General features: G+C 35.1%; 1 protein-coding gene across 1 annotated transcript in view; it reads right to left on the bottom strand.

The window, feature by feature from the left end:
* Nucleotides 1-224: 224 nt before the first annotated feature.
* The window catches only part of ZC3H6 (zinc finger CCCH-type containing 6), a 58,674-nt gene continuing 39,848 nt past the window's right edge, over nucleotides 225-19,050 (bottom strand). Inside the window, exons 6-12 of the mRNA XM_030837370.2 lie at nucleotides 18,433-18,549; nucleotides 17,696-17,807; nucleotides 15,377-15,486; nucleotides 14,121-14,374; nucleotides 11,761-12,272; nucleotides 11,206-11,439; nucleotides 225-8,099 (exon numbers count right to left, since the gene is read on the bottom strand). Coding sequence (XP_030693230.1) covers nucleotides 6,631-8,099; nucleotides 11,206-11,439; nucleotides 11,761-12,272; nucleotides 14,121-14,374; nucleotides 15,377-15,486; nucleotides 17,696-17,807; nucleotides 18,433-18,549 — 2,808 coding nt within the window. The 3' untranslated portion in view covers nucleotides 225-6,630. The remainder of the gene's footprint in view (nucleotides 8,100-11,205; nucleotides 11,440-11,760; nucleotides 12,273-14,120; nucleotides 14,375-15,376; nucleotides 15,487-17,695; nucleotides 17,808-18,432; nucleotides 18,550-19,050) is intronic.

Raw genomic sequence — 19,050 nt, 5'->3', positions numbered from 1 at the left:
TGCTGTTAATCTCTGTGGTTAAGTGAAGCACACTCTCTGTGCACTAAGGATAACCTGAAGGACAGTTTACTGCTGTCCCCTTCTTTCAGGAAGACCTGGAGGTGTTCCATTTACAAACTCTCATACGAGTACACGGCTCCCCAATGCCCTATCTTTAACTACTGAAGATTTATTAAAGCAAAGCAATGCACTGCCAGACAGATATTATTAGAAACATTTTTATTTAAAGTCAGACAATAGAAAGATGTCACAGAAGAAAACTACAGAAACTTGCAACAACAGAATGCAACTTGGAAAAGTTTTTAGTAAATTAGAAGGGGAAAAAAAAGATATTCCTGATGTTACCAAGGGATTTGTTAGTCCTCGTGTAGAATAATTTATCAATTCAGCCAAGTACACCCTTTGCTGGTGTCTTTTGAACAGACAGTAGGTTAATAATTTAGTTAATCTACTAAATTGGCATCTATTAAAACCCTCCAAAGTGAAACAGTCAAGGCAGCATTTCCCCACCATTTGAGATACAATGTGGGGAACTGAAATAATTCACAGTAGGAAGTTAAAAAAAACCCACTACTTCATACTGCATAGGTTTAATCTGGATTTCAGCCTACCTTACAGATGGTGCTTGTAAATCTGATAGAAAGTGGGCGACCAGGAATCTGGACACAACACCACCTCCTACCAAACACACAGACACATGACATCCTAGGACACAAGTGCCATCAATGCCCTTACCATGTGCAAGCTCAGCAGCCCTAGACTAAAAGCAAAATGGCCTAGAACCCTGGCTTTATACTGAGCCCTTTCTGAATCCTTGGTGGAGGAGCACTGGGTTTACGGTAAGAAACATAAACTTTTTAAAAACTTTGGCAAGTAAGTATAGAAATGACTATTTCTTGATTGTCACTTTTAAAGGAAATTTCATTCTACTTCAGGAAAAGATATTCTCCTATCTTATGTGACTTCTCTCTCAAACATTTGGAGGGCAAATTCCTATAAAATATAGGTGGACTAAGACCTCTTATCTGCAATACTAGTTAATTATTTTTCACCTTCTCTACTTAAAAAGCACATAAAATGTACAGTCTATCACGGACAACAAACCCCAAGATCTTGCTTGTAATGGAAGTTTGGGAAGAACATGACTAATTTTCAAAAATTGGGTCTGTGTGTATTTAACTCCTTTACAATAACCTATATATCACATCACTGACAAAATAATATTATCTAACACAAATTTCGCCATTCCTCTCAACCTTTAAAACCTCACAGAGGTATTAAAATCAGTAGAGTAATGAGCCAAGGAGCGTGGAGCCGGAGATTTTCTTCTAAAATGCCATAACAAGCTATATATTAACTTTTTTCTCATAAATTCTAAGTTTAAAAAACAAGAGATCCAATGATAAACCAAGCTACAAGATATTGTTCCAAGAACTCATAGTTGTTGGAAAAAACGGATTTCCTTTATGCTCACAACTGTAGCACATGACTGTTCTGTTCTAAAGGGTAAGGAAGGGTGTTTAAGGACAAGACACAAGACCCAGATTTAGAGTCCAATTCATGACCTGAAAGGGTAAGTTAATGGTCTTAGGATAAAATGCGATTGGAAATTCACTAGGTTAGGCATATCTTCATAATTTTGGTTGAATTTTGAGGAGAATAGGAAGGGGGAAATTAGAGAAATATATTTTAACATAAAAACATAAGACTCTAGCATGGAGTTCTTTCAGATTACAGAAAGAACCCTTCATAGATCTATGGGGATAAATTACTGATCTATTCAAACTTCCACAATGAAGTAGTAAAATTATCTTGTAAGTCTGGAGGACTCATAGAATTACGAACTATTGTAGAAACATATAACTCCTAAGTAAAGCTGCCATAACCCTACTTTCACATTGTTTGGGTGGGAGGTGGGGAGGGGAGACAAAAAAAGAGAAGGTTGGTGCCCTGTGTCCACTGAAGGAGGTATAATTTATTATTGTACTCTTTCTAATACGATCATGGAATGGCTCTGTCGCATCTACTCTAACAGATGACAGCACCTGCAAAATCTAAACTTGGATGGACGTTGGGAACAAAGCACCCACGGTGTGCGTAGCACTAGGCTTGCTGCAATGGGAAAACAGAGAAGCAAGGAGACACATATGGGTTCTGCCTCCAAAAGCATAAAGTACAGTTTAAAATGTGCTTTTTATTTCTTATTTTAAAATGAGAAATTCTAAATGTTATGTTGACATTAACTTAAAGTCCTTTCTTAGGTATGTGTCCTTTCCAAGAAAGGCAGGTTAATTTGGACTTTGTTACAACTGGCAGACGCTGCTAATAAATAACATACTCGAAAACATAACGCCAGCAATAACAGCGATTGGTAGCTACTGGCGCTGGTTCTGCAAATCACGTAAGCTACTTCGGGAAGAGACATTACATAAACACCAAGTCCTAACACATAAGTGAGAAAAACAGCTTTAAACACTCAGACCCTGTTTGGTTACATTTTGTCAAAGCTTTAATTTCCTAAACTCAGCCTTATTTAAACTAATTAAGTTTACTAATGACCACTAAATTTTGAACATAACAGCATCAAGTGCTGCCAAACCATTTCTGAAAAGATAATTACAACCCTTCATTCTAGAAATTCACAGAAAGCCCAATATTGAAGGTTGCAGGCACCCTATCAGTGGACTGCTTGACTGCAGACCACCTCGCCGAGGTACAGCCTTTAGCACAGACAACCCCTCTGAGGTGTAGCCCTCAGCCCAGAAGGGTGAGCTCAGGGAGAACATCTCCACCGTAAGACTCTGTCCTGTGCAAATGGAAATACATTGACAAGCCCTCACATCTAGATCCGTAGGAACTTCCGAACGTCAAGATGCCATTAACCAAAGGAAAATGTACCTTTATCAATATCAAGCAAATGGTCACTAAGAAAGACCTCAATGTCACATGCTTGCAGAAATATATATTAAGAGGTGGGAGTAAACATCCCTAGTGTTTCTAAAAGCTAACAGCCCTTATACTGACTGAGTTGGCCACTTCGCCCACAACACACGTGCTATGATTCAAGCAAATACGTCACACGACACTGACTATCAGAGGATTTACACCCTCCATCAATATCCAACTTGCATAAAATGGGCAGAGCGGTCAGATCTTGAATAGACACTACAAGTCCATAGAGCTCTAAAATAGGAAAGTCCTGTGTTTTACTGATACACAAAATGTTTAAGGAAATTGCCAACTTGATGGGTTAATATTCTCTGAAACAACTTCTCAGGCAATTCTACTGTGTCTCAAATGTGTATCGTCTGAAACTTCATAGAACTGGTGCACCACACAAACCATATCATGTTATTTCGGAATCTGTACAACTTAATGCAAACCCAGTGGGAACGTAATGATTACGTTTGTGAAAGTCATAAAGCAATTTTATATTTACAAATACTTAAAAATGATAATTACTTCACTCCTTACATCAAATCTGTAAACAGTCAAAATTATACCCATTTCACAGAAAACGAACTAGACATTAAGATAAAACACCTATAAATCAATTCAGAACAAGAATATGAATTCATTGTCATAAACCTCTAGCCCTCATAAGTTCTCCTTTCCTCCCTCTCTCTCTTCTAATTAGTTCAGCAAGTAGCTTATACGAACACTCATACAGGATTTTTTTTTACTAATCAACTATTCTTCTACTCTTAAAGTAAGTACGACTAGCAAGGAAAACTACTAAACTCCTAAGGCAAGTTAAAAGACAAACAAACCTAAGCAAACATCATTTCATAATTAGGCTACTTTGGTTGCAACCTAATTCTGGGGTTTAGTGCATATGGCTGGGTAACACAGAGGGTCTGTACAGCAACAGACCTAACTGCTGAGGCAGAGTTTGAAATCACTCCAACATTTGGTTCATTTTCAAGATTCAGAATGAGGTCCTAACTAGGAAACCTCCAGAGAGAGGAGTTGGGAGCAAACTAAACAAGACATGGGAAAGTAGCTGCTCAATCTAAATTATGATCATCTGGATATCCCAACTCAACACCCTGACATATCCCACTCTATTCAACATCAAAGGGAACAGGTATAAAACTCTCACAAACCAGTATGAATAGTTAAGTTACATCTCAACCAATGAGTCTAGCAGACTCTTTAAAGACACAGTTATTTCTGTTATCTGTAAATGTTTGGCTTCTAAGAATAGGGACATAATGTACTTTTCAGTGTAATAGTGTAAATCAAATTAGATGGATTCTAAAAACACCAATTCACCTTACAAGGAGCTTATTAATTAGAGAGAATGGCTACTTATTAAATTTTGGTAAGAAAATGGGAAAAAAGGATATTAAGATAATCCAGGTTGATAGGATATAATAGAATATTCCCTAAAGTTATCTCAATTAAAAAGCATTACAAATAAAAAATCATTATTTTAAACATAAATAAAACATTTTCATAAAAAATATATTGTTAAATTTGAAGGTAAGTTCAAACTTTCTTGTAAAATAGCCTCCAGGCCACTAGCCGATGTAATAGGGGCTCAAGAATACTAAGTAAATGAACTTACTTAGTAAGTAAGTTTTAATGGTTTTTAAATCTTACTTTTAAATTAATCTTTTAATATCTCTCTTAGTAAAAAGGATCTTCTGTTAAGAATCTGGAAAAAAATTTGGATTCCATTTTGATCTTTAACATCCAAATTATCTTTTTTTGTGTGATATTTTAAATGTAAACAGCATCACCTACAATAATTATAAAATCATGAATTAAAGATTTGCTAAAATTTTAAATTTAATTACTAAAATTCAGCAATTTTACTGATTTTATCCTGATAAAGGAATATTATTCTTAGGAATATAAATGTGTCTATATTTTTTTTGGTCAGTTTTATCCATTTTATTGACTTTTCAATTAACAATAAAGTTCATTTGGATAGTAAGTCAAAAAATTCTTTCTATCATGGCTTTAAACTGCATTTTTTAACCCCAAAACATTATCCAGAACCACTTTAGGCTACAATGTAACCAAAGTATAAATAGTAGGAACTCACATTCCCTTGAACAACTGTCCTTCCACTTAGAACACAATGAACTTCTTAGGTAGGCAGGCAGAATTCTTGTTCACTTAACTGCAACCCCATTTAAGCACGGACTCAGGGCAAAAAAAGTAAAAAGTGAAGAAGGGAATAGAAAGGATATACATTAGTATTAAACCATATGCTATCTGAGTGTTAGGTTCCCACATAAATATTTTGCTGTATATTTTAAAAATCACTTCTCAAGGACTGATTTCCTCTACTTCCATTATCTTTTATAATGAAATACTCCTTTTCAAGTTACTTATTAGAGTTGTTACTAGCAAATACTGTCACATACCTCTAGTTCAAGATATTAATATATACACTTAGCCTGAAACTAAGTGTACTACTTAGTTTTAGTTATAAATAATATATGTATAAAACAGGTAGGGTTGCCATTATTTATATACTGCAATAAATATACAAGAATGAGTACAAATTATTTTTCATAAAAATACAACCTCTAATCAATTCAGGAGGTTTCCAAACTATGACGACATTGAATACATTAAAACACCAGGCAGTCTCCTCTGTTATAGAATGCCAGTCAGGTGAGATCTGAAAGAGATTCTTTATTGGTAGCCATATACAGTTGACTATACCATCTCTGTGTTTTCTCGCTATTTAAGAAAAAATATAGAACCTGGACATTTAAAACATTATCAATGAAATAATCACCACAGACTCACTGGATCTTTTAAAATTTTGTTAAAAATTGCCAAAGTCATGATGAATACAATTATTGCAGCTACATCATTTGAAAAAGTAATATAAATTATGCTGCTAAAGACAAAAAACATCGAAACGCATAAACATCATAATGTAACACAGCAGTAACTCATAACTATTAATATGAAAAATTAAAAAGTTATGTTAGAGAACTCGGGAATTTTTCATTTTAGCAAAACATTCTATTTATATATCTCCAACTTCTATGATACAGTATACCATAAAATACTTTTAAAAGGTACAACATTCAAATGCTTCATTTACACAAATAATATTGCCAGTACTAATAAAAGTGATGCCCTTAAACATGAACTGCTCTGCTAATTATGATTTTAAAAATGTTTTACTTCATTTTACATTTTAGCTAGCAGTCAGCATTACATATTAATCAGTTCTGTGTTGACAAATAGGATCCTAGTCAAAATACTGTTTCTGAAAAGTAATGTACATTATATTGCTTGAAACTAATAACCATATAAAAGTGGTAATCATTTATCTAAACACTGATTATGAAAGACAACTGGCATATATTCAGGCAGAGTGTTGAGTTCATGATGGTTTATTTACAATAAAAGTACTTTTACTGAAGCTAACGTGATATATAGGTTTCTATGTCAATTACTACAGTCTCTTAAAATTATAAAAATATTATATAAAATACCACAGGCTTTAGAGGATATAACTTCATGTGGTTCTGATACTAGCAGCTGAAAAGTGTTTATAATTTAAAAATAAATAAACTATAGAGGTAAACCAGTTACAAAACAGCAGGGGACTGCAATAGTCACAAGAGTGAAAAGAACTGCTTAATTACACAATAGCTAACAAAACGGTGAAGCAGTTGGATCAAAAGTTTTAAAAACCTCTTTCAGAGATTTGTCATCTGTTGCTCTACGAGGGTCATCATCTGGGGTGGGGCTCACCTGACCCGGCTGCTTTGACTGTCTTGGATCGCTGTACTGGGGTCTAATTAAGCCTGTTAATGCCTGAATCGGAAGACTGTGCACTGCTGGGACCTGAACGGTACCGGAACTCCCAAGAATATCTGCCTCTGGGTCAGCTGGCCCATCAACAGGGACGTCCACGTTTGGAGCGATTTTCTGTGGTAGGACTGCTTCTCCAGTAGGAGGCTCGTTTTTATCACTACTTTTTAAACCACCACTTTTTTTCTGGCTCTCTGCATTTTCTGTTGCTGGCTCTGATGTAGATGATGAACTATGCTCCCTAGGGTCATACAAACTAATAGCACTAAGGACTGAACCTGGAGTTCCCAGGGGAAGGCCAGCTGAAGATGAGAGTTTAGGGGCATATGGAGGCAAAGCCCCAGGACCAGAATTGCTAGATACTGCCCCTAAGGGCTGTGATGAACCAGAGTTTGATCTGGCTACATGAGGGGCACCCTTTGATGTATGTGAATCCTTCATAACTGCTTGATGAGACTCTGTACTATGCAGTCTGTGAAGTCTAGGATCAAAACTTTTTTGCAGCCTAGGGTCTCCTAACTTACTTCCTGAACTATGTGCGTCTCCAAATTGTTCTAGGTAGCCTTCTCTGTTTGCTGTGTTAATTTTGGCCTTGCCTGCTAGTTTTGCATCAGTGGGCACTGTGCTTTGACGAAGATCACTTTTTGTATTCCACAACCTACTGAGCCTCTGATCAGCTATAAGAGGGGGCAGAGGTAAATTGATTGAAGATACTGGGTCAGGTTTAGGTAAAGGGACTGGAAGTAAGTCTTCTGGAGCCCACACGATGTGTTTTGCAAAGTTGGGTTTGGTTAGGGTAATATCCATTTTAATGTGACTAAACTGCCTCAGTTGTGACCTTGGATCCTGGAGCATTATACCAGGGGAAGAATCCAAAGGTATTAAGAAAGCTTTTTCTCTCAGTTCTCTTTCTGTATCTTCATCGTCATCGTCTCCTCTTTTGTGTTTGACATTAGGGCCAGCATTTCCATGATGTAAATCAAACTTTGCTCCACCAACAGAAGAACCTACGTGACCACTTCCATTCCCTCTTAATTTCCTGGGATCCCACGCAAGTCTAAGATCCAGTGGGGTAGACTCAGAAGATTTTCTAACGTCTTGCCTTGAGATAGTCCTAAGTCTAGGGTCAACCACTTGGCTTCCTTTATTTTTCTCTTTAGCAAGTCTTGGATCAGTAGGAGTGCTGAGTTCTGTGGAAGGTTGTTGACTCCTTAAAGTTTCTGTTTGTTTCTGCAATGTTTTCAGTATTGACTTGACACTGCTTCCTTCTTCCTCTTCACTACTGGAATACCAGTTAACAGTATCATCTAAATGCAGACAAAAACTATGGTAAAGAATGAAGCATTCATATTTGGCCTTAATTGAGATGAAAAAAACACATATACTATTTCTGAATAAGTGTAGTCTAACTTCAAGAAAACGCATCATAGAAATGACAGAGTTTCAACACTGGAACAAGATAAGATGTGGTATAACAATCAACAATTCAGTCACTATACTTTATAAAGAAAGAAGTATGATATTAGAACATGTGTAATGTCCTACTAGTCAGAGAACAGTCTGAACCTTTAATTCCAACTGATCAAAGGGAGCTCAGAAATGTGTGGTAAGACAGAGCTGGGGGAGAAGGGAAAACACTCTTGAAAAGGAATACCAAAATGTTTTGGCTCTCTTTAATTCATAGCTCTGGATTTAACTTCATAGCTTAATCCCTTAAACTTCATAGCTCTGGATTTATCAGGATAACAAGGGAGGGCTATAAAAAAAAAATACCTGGAAAGAAAACAAAACACTAACAATGATGGTTAAGGAAGCAAAGGAAACCGAGCAAGTGTGGGCTCAGGTGGGGACTTTTCACTCATACTATATTTTTAGATGTTTGACCTGTGTGAATATATTAATTATTCAAACATTAAATTAAAAACAACAAAGAAAACTAACAGCCTAAAATTTATATACTTTAACTTTACGAGAACACTTTGGGCCTTACTCTTAAAGCCTATGTAACCCTAGTGTATTAGGCACAATGTTAAGACGCTTAACCATCAGAGGTCTTCTCTCTAGTAGAGAAGGGAATAAAAACTGATGCTTCAGGAGGGCGAGTCTCCTTCCTCTCCATTAAAACACACACAGGTTATCTCTGAATTGGCCATATGTATATATGTGTATATATATATGTATATATATATGTATATATATATATATACACATACACGAACATATGTACACATACTCATACGTATCCTAGAATATCTTGGATCAATAGAACAGCATATATATTCTCACTTTTACCTCATCTCACTGCTCACTAATGTGTTTCCACAACATCGAACTTTAGTGCTACACACTTAGTTTGAACAGAACAGTGCTGACAAAACAAGCACTCGGGAAAGCAATTATACTCCAATAAAGATGTTAAAAAAAAAAATACGTAGAACAGATCCTTCCCTCACAGCCCTCAGAAGGAATCCACCCTGCCGACACCTAGATCTCAGACTCCTGGCCCCCACAACTGTGAGACAATAAATATCTGTTGTTTAAGCCAAAACCAAAACCAAAACAACAACAACAACAAAAACAAGCACTCGTATTTAGGGTGGGGATGTGGCTTAAAATAGTATATATCAATATTATATCACAATGGCAAAAAGTTTTACTCATATCTCGGTGTCTGAAAAAACTACTTCTAGACACCGGATCTCTTTTCTTTTTTTTTTCCTTTGACTTCCAGGAAGTCTAGAGCTAGACTTGTGATTCACTTTCAGCTGTTGTAGTTATTTTAAATATTTCTGTATAGGAGCTTCACTCCTCATAGAATTTGGTACTTGATCCAGATAGGTAAGACAATCCAAATCTGATCCAAATAGGTAAGATGCTATTTTATTTTCACTTTCATATCAATGTATTTTATAAGCAGTCTTAAATTCTTTTTGGAATAAGAATGAATATAGAGCAGAAAGAAAGTAGAACAGTAGAGAAAGGTCAGTGGAAAGCAGATATTAGACAGAAAATGATAGTTAAGAGGTTTCTATGAGCATTTTATCAAAGGACAAATAAAATTTATAAAGGCAATAAAATTTCTAACAATGAACAAAAACACAAAAAACCTAGCTGTTTAAGAAGTTTTCTGTATTCCGAGAAAACAAGCCTCATAAAACATTACCAATTTTATAGTATTATAGTATAAAATTTTATATCATGTAGAAAAGTTTTAATTTTCTTATCTATGAAAACATAAAGCTTTGTTACTTTAAAGAAAGATTACCATTAAAATGGCTGCGTATTAAAATTAGCACCTAAGGGCTTCCCTGGTGGCGCAGTGGTTGAGAGTCTGCCTGCCAATGCAGGGGACGCGGGTTCGTGCCCCGGTCCGGGAAGATCCCACATGCCGCGGAGCTGCTGGGCCCATGAGCCATGGCCGCTGAGCCTGCGCGTCCGGAGCCTGTGCTCCGCAACAGGAGAGACCACAGCAGTGAGAGACCCGCGTACCGCAAAAAAAATAATAATAAAATTAGCACCTAAAAGAGTACACATAAATTTTACAGGAATTAACTTATTAGAAATTCCTCATTTCCCTGTCATGCTAAATAAATGAAGAGTTAATAACACCTTTTTTGAAAACATAACAATGTTTATATAATAGCTTGTAGCTACCTAGTGTTATCTAGTTTTACATAGTTATTCATAAATTTCATGGGGCTTTGTTTTTTGGCTGCACCTCGAGGTATGCAAAACTTCCCAGACCAGGGATCAAACCCGTCTCCCCTGCAGTGGAAGTGCAGTCTCTTAACCACTGGACTGCCAGGGAAGCCCTAAATTTCATGTTTAAGAGTGGCCAAACATCAATTTTGTAATTCATAAGAAGAACTGGGTGATTTAAAGTTCTCTGCCCTTAACTGAGTTAACTAATTGCTGTACACATATCAATATCAAAAATACTAAGGGAAACTTAGTGTCCCCACGTAGTCTTTTAAATTAAAAATAATATTCCTTAATAACATAGCAGAACCTGAAGTATACAGCCTCTGCCCATGAAAATCTAATAATCAAATAACTTTGAGCTTGAGTTACAGGTTAAAATTCCTGAACTGGAAGGTATCTTGTTCCTGTTCTATTTATTTTCTTTAAAAAAGAAAAAAGAAAAAAGGCATAATAGCAAGTCTGCTTGCCCAGGCCTCACACTCCAGCTTCAGTCTCTTTATTGCTTCAAATCAAACCCTTTGCAATTAACTACTAATGCATCAATGGCACTGGAAACTACAATCAATCCCAAGAAGATAGGAGCTATGAGATAAATTGGAAATAGAATAGATAGTTCACAGGAACTCCTTTTTCAAATTTTAACTTATTCAAGACCATTTCAGGAACTGAGTGATCCAAATAGGTAAGATGCTATCATACCACCTGACACACCTTCTTCCTTGCTTGGTGCCCTCTGAGGTTGGGTGCTGCCTGGTTCTTCATCTTCTTGGTATTTCTGAGTAAGTCTAACAAAAAGAGCTCTCTGCACTGCAGGGAGGAGACCTGGTGCAGGCAGGGGGCCATGGCCTGTCACATTACTGCTGCTGTCAGACCCACTCCCGCGGGTAGGTGAGTCTTGAACGATAGGAGGCTGATGCTGGGCAAATTCACCATGCCACGTCCCATCTACATACATAACACGGAAAGAGACACTGATTTAGCGTAAAACTCCACTAGACAAGTACCACTGTGAGTTGTAAGAAATTGAGTTACAGTAATATCACATTTGATTATCAGATTATTATGTGATTGTAAGCACTTTTCAAGGTTATCTAAAGGTCTATTGTTACAAATATTTGGTTAAATTTAAATCATATTTTAATGTTTCAATTTCATCACATTTTACGTTGCTTTATTTAAAACATGCATTCTTTCCATGCTTTTAAAGAAAAATAGGACTCCAGATATTTTAAATTAGAAATGAGTTATTTCAAAAGGTAAGCTTACCACCAGAGTTATTGGGTGGCTGAAAATTATGTACAGCATGCTGTGAATAGTAATTATCATAAAACTCAGCTGGGTTTTGTAAGGACTCATAATTGGTATTGAGCTGCATTTCACCAGGACTTTGCAGGTGTGATGAACCTGGAGAACAGTGATTCTCTCTAGGTACTTTCATCATGTGTTCTGGAAAGCCAGGGCAATGGTAAGCACCACTCATATTTGGTGGTGTCAAAGGTGTATCCGGTTGAACAAGTACTCCCGCTTGACTGTGAGGGCCTACAATTCCAGGTGGACCAGGCGGCAAAGGTGGGCTCTGCGGCATTGGTAGACCAGGAGGTCCTGCGCATGGATGATGTCCAGGGGAGCCTGGGTGCATCACAGGACTATTGTGTCCCTGAGACATATTAGGTCCGGGACCTGGACTTGACCCAGAACTATAGATATGTTGAGTATGTGGGCTGCTTTCCTGAAATTGTGGTCCTGGTGGTGAGGCACTGTTATAAAATGCTGGTGGCCTGTAGACAAAAGAATAATATTTCTTAGTTCAAAGAAAAGAGGCAAACAAGAATGTTACATTTCTAAATAGATATTGGTTGAATGTTTTACAGTATCAGAAGAGAAAACTATATTTTTAAGAAGCAATTTATTCCATATTATCTATAAGTAGAAACACCAACATATGTATCTTGCCTTCATTTTAGCACACAAGTTTTCTAAATTGCTGCTTACTATCATCTGTTCTAAAACTTAATATTGATGTTTTCAAAAATATAGAAAAATACAAAGATAAATATGATTCATCTCTAATCCTATCACCCAGAGATAAACTTTTTGATTGGTTCTCTTCTAATCCTTTTTCTAGGTACACACAGACCTTTTTATAACAAAATTAGAATTATACTGTATAAACGTACTGCTTGTATTATAATTTCTAATTGGTTATTGCTTGACATGAAAAGATTTTAGTTTTTGAATGTTGCTCTTCCTTCTGGGCATCTTACTAATTTAATTACAGTTGGGCCTCCATATCGGCAGGTTCTGCATCCACAGATTCAACCAACTGCAGATCGAAAATATTCAGAAGAAAAAAATTGCAAAAAGTTCTGAAAGCAAAACTTGATTTGCTGTATGTACTCCAGCAACTATTTACATAGTATCTACATTGTATTTACAACTATTTACATAACATTTGCATTGTATTAGGTATTACAGATAATCCAGAGATTATTTAAAGTATACGGGAGTATGTATGAAGGTTATACGCAAATACTTCACCATTTTAATATAAAGGACTTGAGCATCTGTGGATTTTGGTATCCATGGAGCTCCTGTAACCAATCCTCCTGAGACACCCAGGAACAACTGTACAACTTCTAATAGTTTTGTCAGTGATTCCTTTGGGTTTACTAAGGGAAAATGCCCAAATAATGAGTCTGCCCCACCATTTCTAATCATATCTATTCTATCTTTCTCTTTTTGCATTGACTAGGATCTAATCTATAATATTTAGCCAAGCAGTGGACAGACTTGTCTTCTTCTTGACTTTAATAGAAATATTTTTTTTTTTTTTTTGCGGTAAGCGGGCCTCTCACTGTTGTGGCTTCTCCCGTTGCGAAGCACAGGCTCCGGACGCGCAGGCTCAGCTGCCGTGGCTCACGGGCCCAGCCGCTCCGCGGCATGTGGGATCTTCCCGGACCGGGGCACGAACCCATGTCCCCTGCATCGGCAGGCGGACTCTCAACCACTGCGCCACCAGGGGAGCCCAATAGAAATACTTTTAATGGCTCATATTAACTGTGATATTTGCTACAGATTTCTTATTCCTCAATTGCTGAGATCTCATTGCTTCCCCGAGTCTTCAGGATTAAAAGAATAATCAACAATGGGACTTAGAGCCCAGGTGCACAGACCCTGGTGGATGGGAAACAGGACCGGAAAATGCAAACTTGGATGCAGCCTTATCCAGAGGTTTTCCTCTAACAGCCCAAGGAACGACTTCTCTAAAAGAATGAATATGCTGGAGACATATTACCCACTATTTGAAGATGTTATCAGTGACAGTCCTGCCTCATAACAAGGTGGTAGGAATGCCAGTTCCATCCACCTGGCAGTGCCCTTCAGGATTAGTGTGTGGAGAGGTTTCTGAAGCTGTGTTAAGGATTCTGTACAGAAAAGCACTGATGGCATGGCAGGCAGCAGAGGGTGGGGCAAAAAGGAAGTGGGAAGCAGCAGTTGGGGTGCATGCCAGACATCTGCTACCTCTACCTAAGTTTAATTATATGATTGACATGGAATACAAGTTAGTTTCTTAATAAGAATTTTTAGGGGGAAAATGCAGCCATTTTTTGAAAAATTTAACTTACTTCTTCCCAATTTTATGTGCTAAATCCACAGTAGGTTTTACAACTATTTCAAAGAGAGATGGAATTTTCTTGAAATCATCAGAGAGATCTGTCTGAAAATCATCTTCGGGATCAGAAAAGGGAAAATGCTCTGGTGGGGTTGGCAGAAGCCCAACTCCTGGAGGCGGTTTGGGAAGAGGAGTTATGCCACGCTTTCTAAGTTCTTCTAACTCTCTTTCATCTTCATTTGTAGCTTCTTCTTCAGTATTCAACACCTAAAAATAATTGGCAAGGATTACTATTTCAAAACAAGCTTTCTTCCTCACATTTAAAACTGTGACGACTTGAGTAAACTAGTTTTGTCAATAGAAAAATACAATATTAAAGTTGAAATAGATCAGAGATAGCTAACTACTTTTTTATAAAGAATATGAGGTTCAAAGAGGCAAAGGATATTTCTTAAAGTAAATTAGCTTTTTTAGAGGCCAAATTTTGTGGTTACCAAGGTAGTGGGAGGAAGAACTGGATGAAGGTACTAAAAAGGTACAAACTTCGAGCTATAAGATAAATAAGTACTAGGGATGTAAAGTATAACATGGTAAATGTAATTAACAGTGCTGTATATTATATATAAAAGCTGTTGAGAGTAAATCCCAAGAGTTTTCATCACAAGGAAAAAAATCTTTTCTACTTCTTTAATTTTGTATCTATGTGAGATGATGGATGTTCACTAAATTTACTGTGATCATCATTTCAAGATGTATGTAAGTCAAATCATTATGTTGTACACCTTGAATTTATACAGTGCTGTATGCCAATTATATCTCAGTAAAATTGGAAAATAAATAAACTGCATTTGAACAGAAGCTCAACTGAGAGAAATAAAATTTATGAGGGACTGGTTCAAAAAATTAGGTTTTTTAATGGCAGAACAATGATAAGAACAAAAGATTCTGTTTTTTTTAAGGTTAAGGCAATTGTATTACTTACTATCATTAATAAGTAAAGGATACTATAACAGGTGCCACTATTGAGCATTTACTATTTACTAGGAGTGGTATGAAGTGTTTCATATACATCACATAATTTAATCTTTTAAGAACAAAAAATTCTTAATTCTTAGTCCAATATTCCTGCTTTTCTAACACATTACATTAACAGAATAAAACATAAACTAACAAGTCCTTGATCTCTCAGCAGAGTTTTATAAACTATGACTTATAAAACATGATTCAAGTCAAATGAATCTGTAATCAAGGTACAAAAATATTACTCACTTTGTCCAAAAGTTTCTTTGTTTCTTTAGTGAGATCATCATGTGAAAATTTACAGTTGTCTCCTTGGTAACATTTTGCTCCACTATGATAGAACTTGCATGGAAATTCATGTAAATAAAAATATTAAGGAATAGACCACGTAAAATCAAACTCTCATATTTTTATACCCAAAAACATAACTGCTGAATCAATGACTTTATTACTAATACTGTACTAAATTTTCTATAATCACACAATTTTTTAAATTTTAAATATTTTAAATACATGGCAAAACATTCAAAAAATTTTAAGTCTCCTCTACTCTATTAAAACTAGAAAACATTTTTTAAGAGCTTAACTTTTGTATTTAAAAAAAACTTGACTGTACAAACTATATTACCTGTTATTTTTTTCTGTCAGTGATAAATGTTTATATCTTCTATCATAACAGAGTTAGTAATGTGGGTAATTAACACAGACTTCCTTAGAAAGAGCTTTGGGTCAAGATTTTACAAATCATCTCCCAAATTACCATAATATAAATTATGCCAAAAATTCTGTGCAAAATCTAGATGCCTTCACCACTGATCAAAAGAGTCATGTTAAAGTTTCAATAGTTTGTTGAGAGTACCATGATACGAAATGTTAAGTATAAATGTTAAGCTTGGATAATTAGCTAATTCCATTAGTATTCTTTTTTCTCAATAACCATTTTTTTAATTGAAGTATAGTTAATTTACAATGTTGTGTAAGCTTCAGGTATACAGCAAAGTGATTCAGTTACACATATATGTATCTATTCTTTTTCAAGAAAACAATTTTTTAAAGTAAAAATATTTATGATGGCTATAGCAAATATTATAGTGTAATTTAATTATGTAAACTCTGTTACTTTACTCAATAAAATAAAATATAGAACAAATAAATTTTGTAGCAAGAGCTCATATCTATGAAGAAAATAAAGGGGTCTGATATGTCAAGTATCCCCAAAATGAAAACTACAGGCTAATCTTACTTAAAATTTTAGAGACAAACTTCTAAAGAAAATATTAAATCTAGAAGTATAGTGAAAAATATACCATTTTCAGGTAGTGTATGTTCTGGAAATTTCTGGGTAGTTTTAGGAAATTTATTATTGTAATCATCACATTGATAAGGTCAAGAGAGAAAAATCATGTGATCATCTTAGCAGATACAAAAGGCAACTGACAAAATTCAAGATCTTTTTTTGATATTAAAAACTGTTAGTAAAATAAGGATATACATACTTGAGTTTTAAAAAAAATCAATATTAAAACTACAGCCAAAGCAAAAGGGCATTATCTTTGAAACATGTATTATGCTGCCACAATCACTATTATTTAACATTTTTCTGGAAGTATGGACAATACAGTTGAAATTGTCATCCCACAGATGGCATGACTATGGAGAAAAACATAAGAATAGATGGAAAGCTTTAAGAAACAGTTCAGTAAGGTATCTGGTTTCTAAAGAAGTACGTCAAATCTGAAAAAAAATTTTCTTTGACTGAATAAGACAAATTTATCATAACATTTTGATAAAGAAAAAAGGAGTATCTGCCCTAGTAAATATCAAATATAATATTACAGAGGGGAATGGTCAAAGAGCACAACGTGTAACAGTAGTATAGAAGCAGAATTATGCAGAGGAAAATTTAGAATATGGTTAAGGTGATCTTTTAAATCTGTGAAGAGGGGACAATGAGCTAACCATTTGGAAAAAAATAAGGTCCTTACTGAAGGACAGTATACATATATATATATATATATATATATATTTATTTATTTATTTTTATTTATTTATTTTTTTAAAGGACCATATATAGTGAAATGCCATAGGGGTAGAGGTAGGAATACAACTGAAATGTATAGATTTCCAAAGGGAGAAGTAGGGAAGAATATATAGTGCTTATCATTAGGTGGTAAGATTTGATAAGACTTTGGTTTAATAATTTCCAACAATGACAATTTATTACTTATGAACCTAAGTAAATAATCATTTAGTCACAGAATAAATATGTTGCGAACTACTCCTTCAGGAAGCACAGTCTCTTGAAATACTTATAAGCTGAGTATATTAAATATGAAGTATATTTATTTCATAGATTTTTTTCCAAAGGGAAGTTATTTCGCTTCCCTAAAGAAAAAAATTCAGTTTGCCCTTTTGAAGTGCAAAGGCTGATTAGACCTGGTTTATATAACGTGCTATTTTAAATTTAAAACCAAACTAGGCTTTCTGGGTTGTACTTATGATTTTTAAAGTCTCAGTGATGCTTGAAAACTACAATATTTTGGTTAACATGTTTTTAATAAAGGATATTATGCATATAAATGCAGTTCTCTCCTTTGGTACAATATCCTTGTAAATAAAATTTGCAGATCTCTTTTCTCTTCTCCAACTCTGCATCATGATCAAATTTACATTGATCTCCCTGTTAACAAAAAAAGAAAAGAAGAAAGAGGGAAAAAAAAGAAACCACTGAATTGAATTTTCTCCATGGTGTTTCATGGTAGAACTATGGTCATATCTCCAGTCTTTAAATAATGAGCTAATAATAATTCAAACAGTCCTTAGAATTCTTGCCCAAGACAGTGGATGTGGCTCTTTGCAGAGAGCCAGCACAGTCAGCATGACCTCAGAGGATACTGCCTGGCTCCACCAGCACTCACCATTTGTAGCTGAGCTACTCTGGGGACTTATTTAACCTCCTGGTTTGGCCATGTTAAAAATGAGGATAATAACAGTGACTACAATTCACTGTGTCACTGTAAAGATTAAAACATTTAATATTAGTAATCTACTTTGAACAGTACTTGCCATACAGTCAGCATCATGTGTTTGTTAAATAAAATCTCATTTCAACAAGTTATATTACTGCCCCAGAATATAATTAAATGAGTTCTGATATACAGTATTCAATGCAAGATACATTTTGAAGAACCAGTTTTATTACAACTATATGAGAAATGAAAAAACTAACCACCCCCTAAAATGACTTTACATTTTAAAGATTATTTCAGAAGTTAAAATGATTTATGATACCCCTATAAATTTACCTTAATACATCTCCCTTCCAGAAAGTATTTACAGATTTGTTTTCCTTTATGTTCCACTGTGTGCTGATTAATAAATTCCTGAGTCATAACCTTCCATTTTTTCCCTGGTTTACTATACTGCAAGAAAAAAAATTATTTAAATAAAACATATGAAGTAGTAAAAAGGTATTAAAATGTATAGTCAAATGAATCTAGAAAGCAGTATACATTGATTATTAAAAGTAGTGAAGACTGGACATTCTGATGCTATTCATTTACTTGGAGAGAGATATGCTTCTAGAAAAGTGCTTATTGCTATACTAGTAGTTGCAAAGAACGCTATTTCTAATTTAATGAGGACATACAACTACATTTTTCAAAATAAAATTATGAAAATCTTGAAAATTAACAATAATACTTTGGCAAAGGTACAATAAAATATTTACTCTCATGTACTGTTGATGGAAGACGTACAATATCCATACTGTTTGACACAAAATTTGTACTTTTCAGGATTATTCTGAAGGAATTATCAGGAAGGCACACAAAGAGTTATTCACAAAAATAACTACTGCAGAATTATTTACAAGTAAAACAAACACACAAAACAAAATCTAGAAATACTGTACCCATCCAAAA

Source organism: Globicephala melas, chromosome 12 (genome assembly GCF_963455315.2).
Source record: "Globicephala melas chromosome 12, mGloMel1.2, whole genome shotgun sequence".
Classification (NCBI taxonomy): Eukaryota; Metazoa; Chordata; class Mammalia; order Artiodactyla; family Delphinidae; genus Globicephala; species Globicephala melas.
The sequence above is the reverse complement of the archived record's forward strand: the minus strand, read 5'-3'. Positions and strand labels throughout refer to the sequence as shown.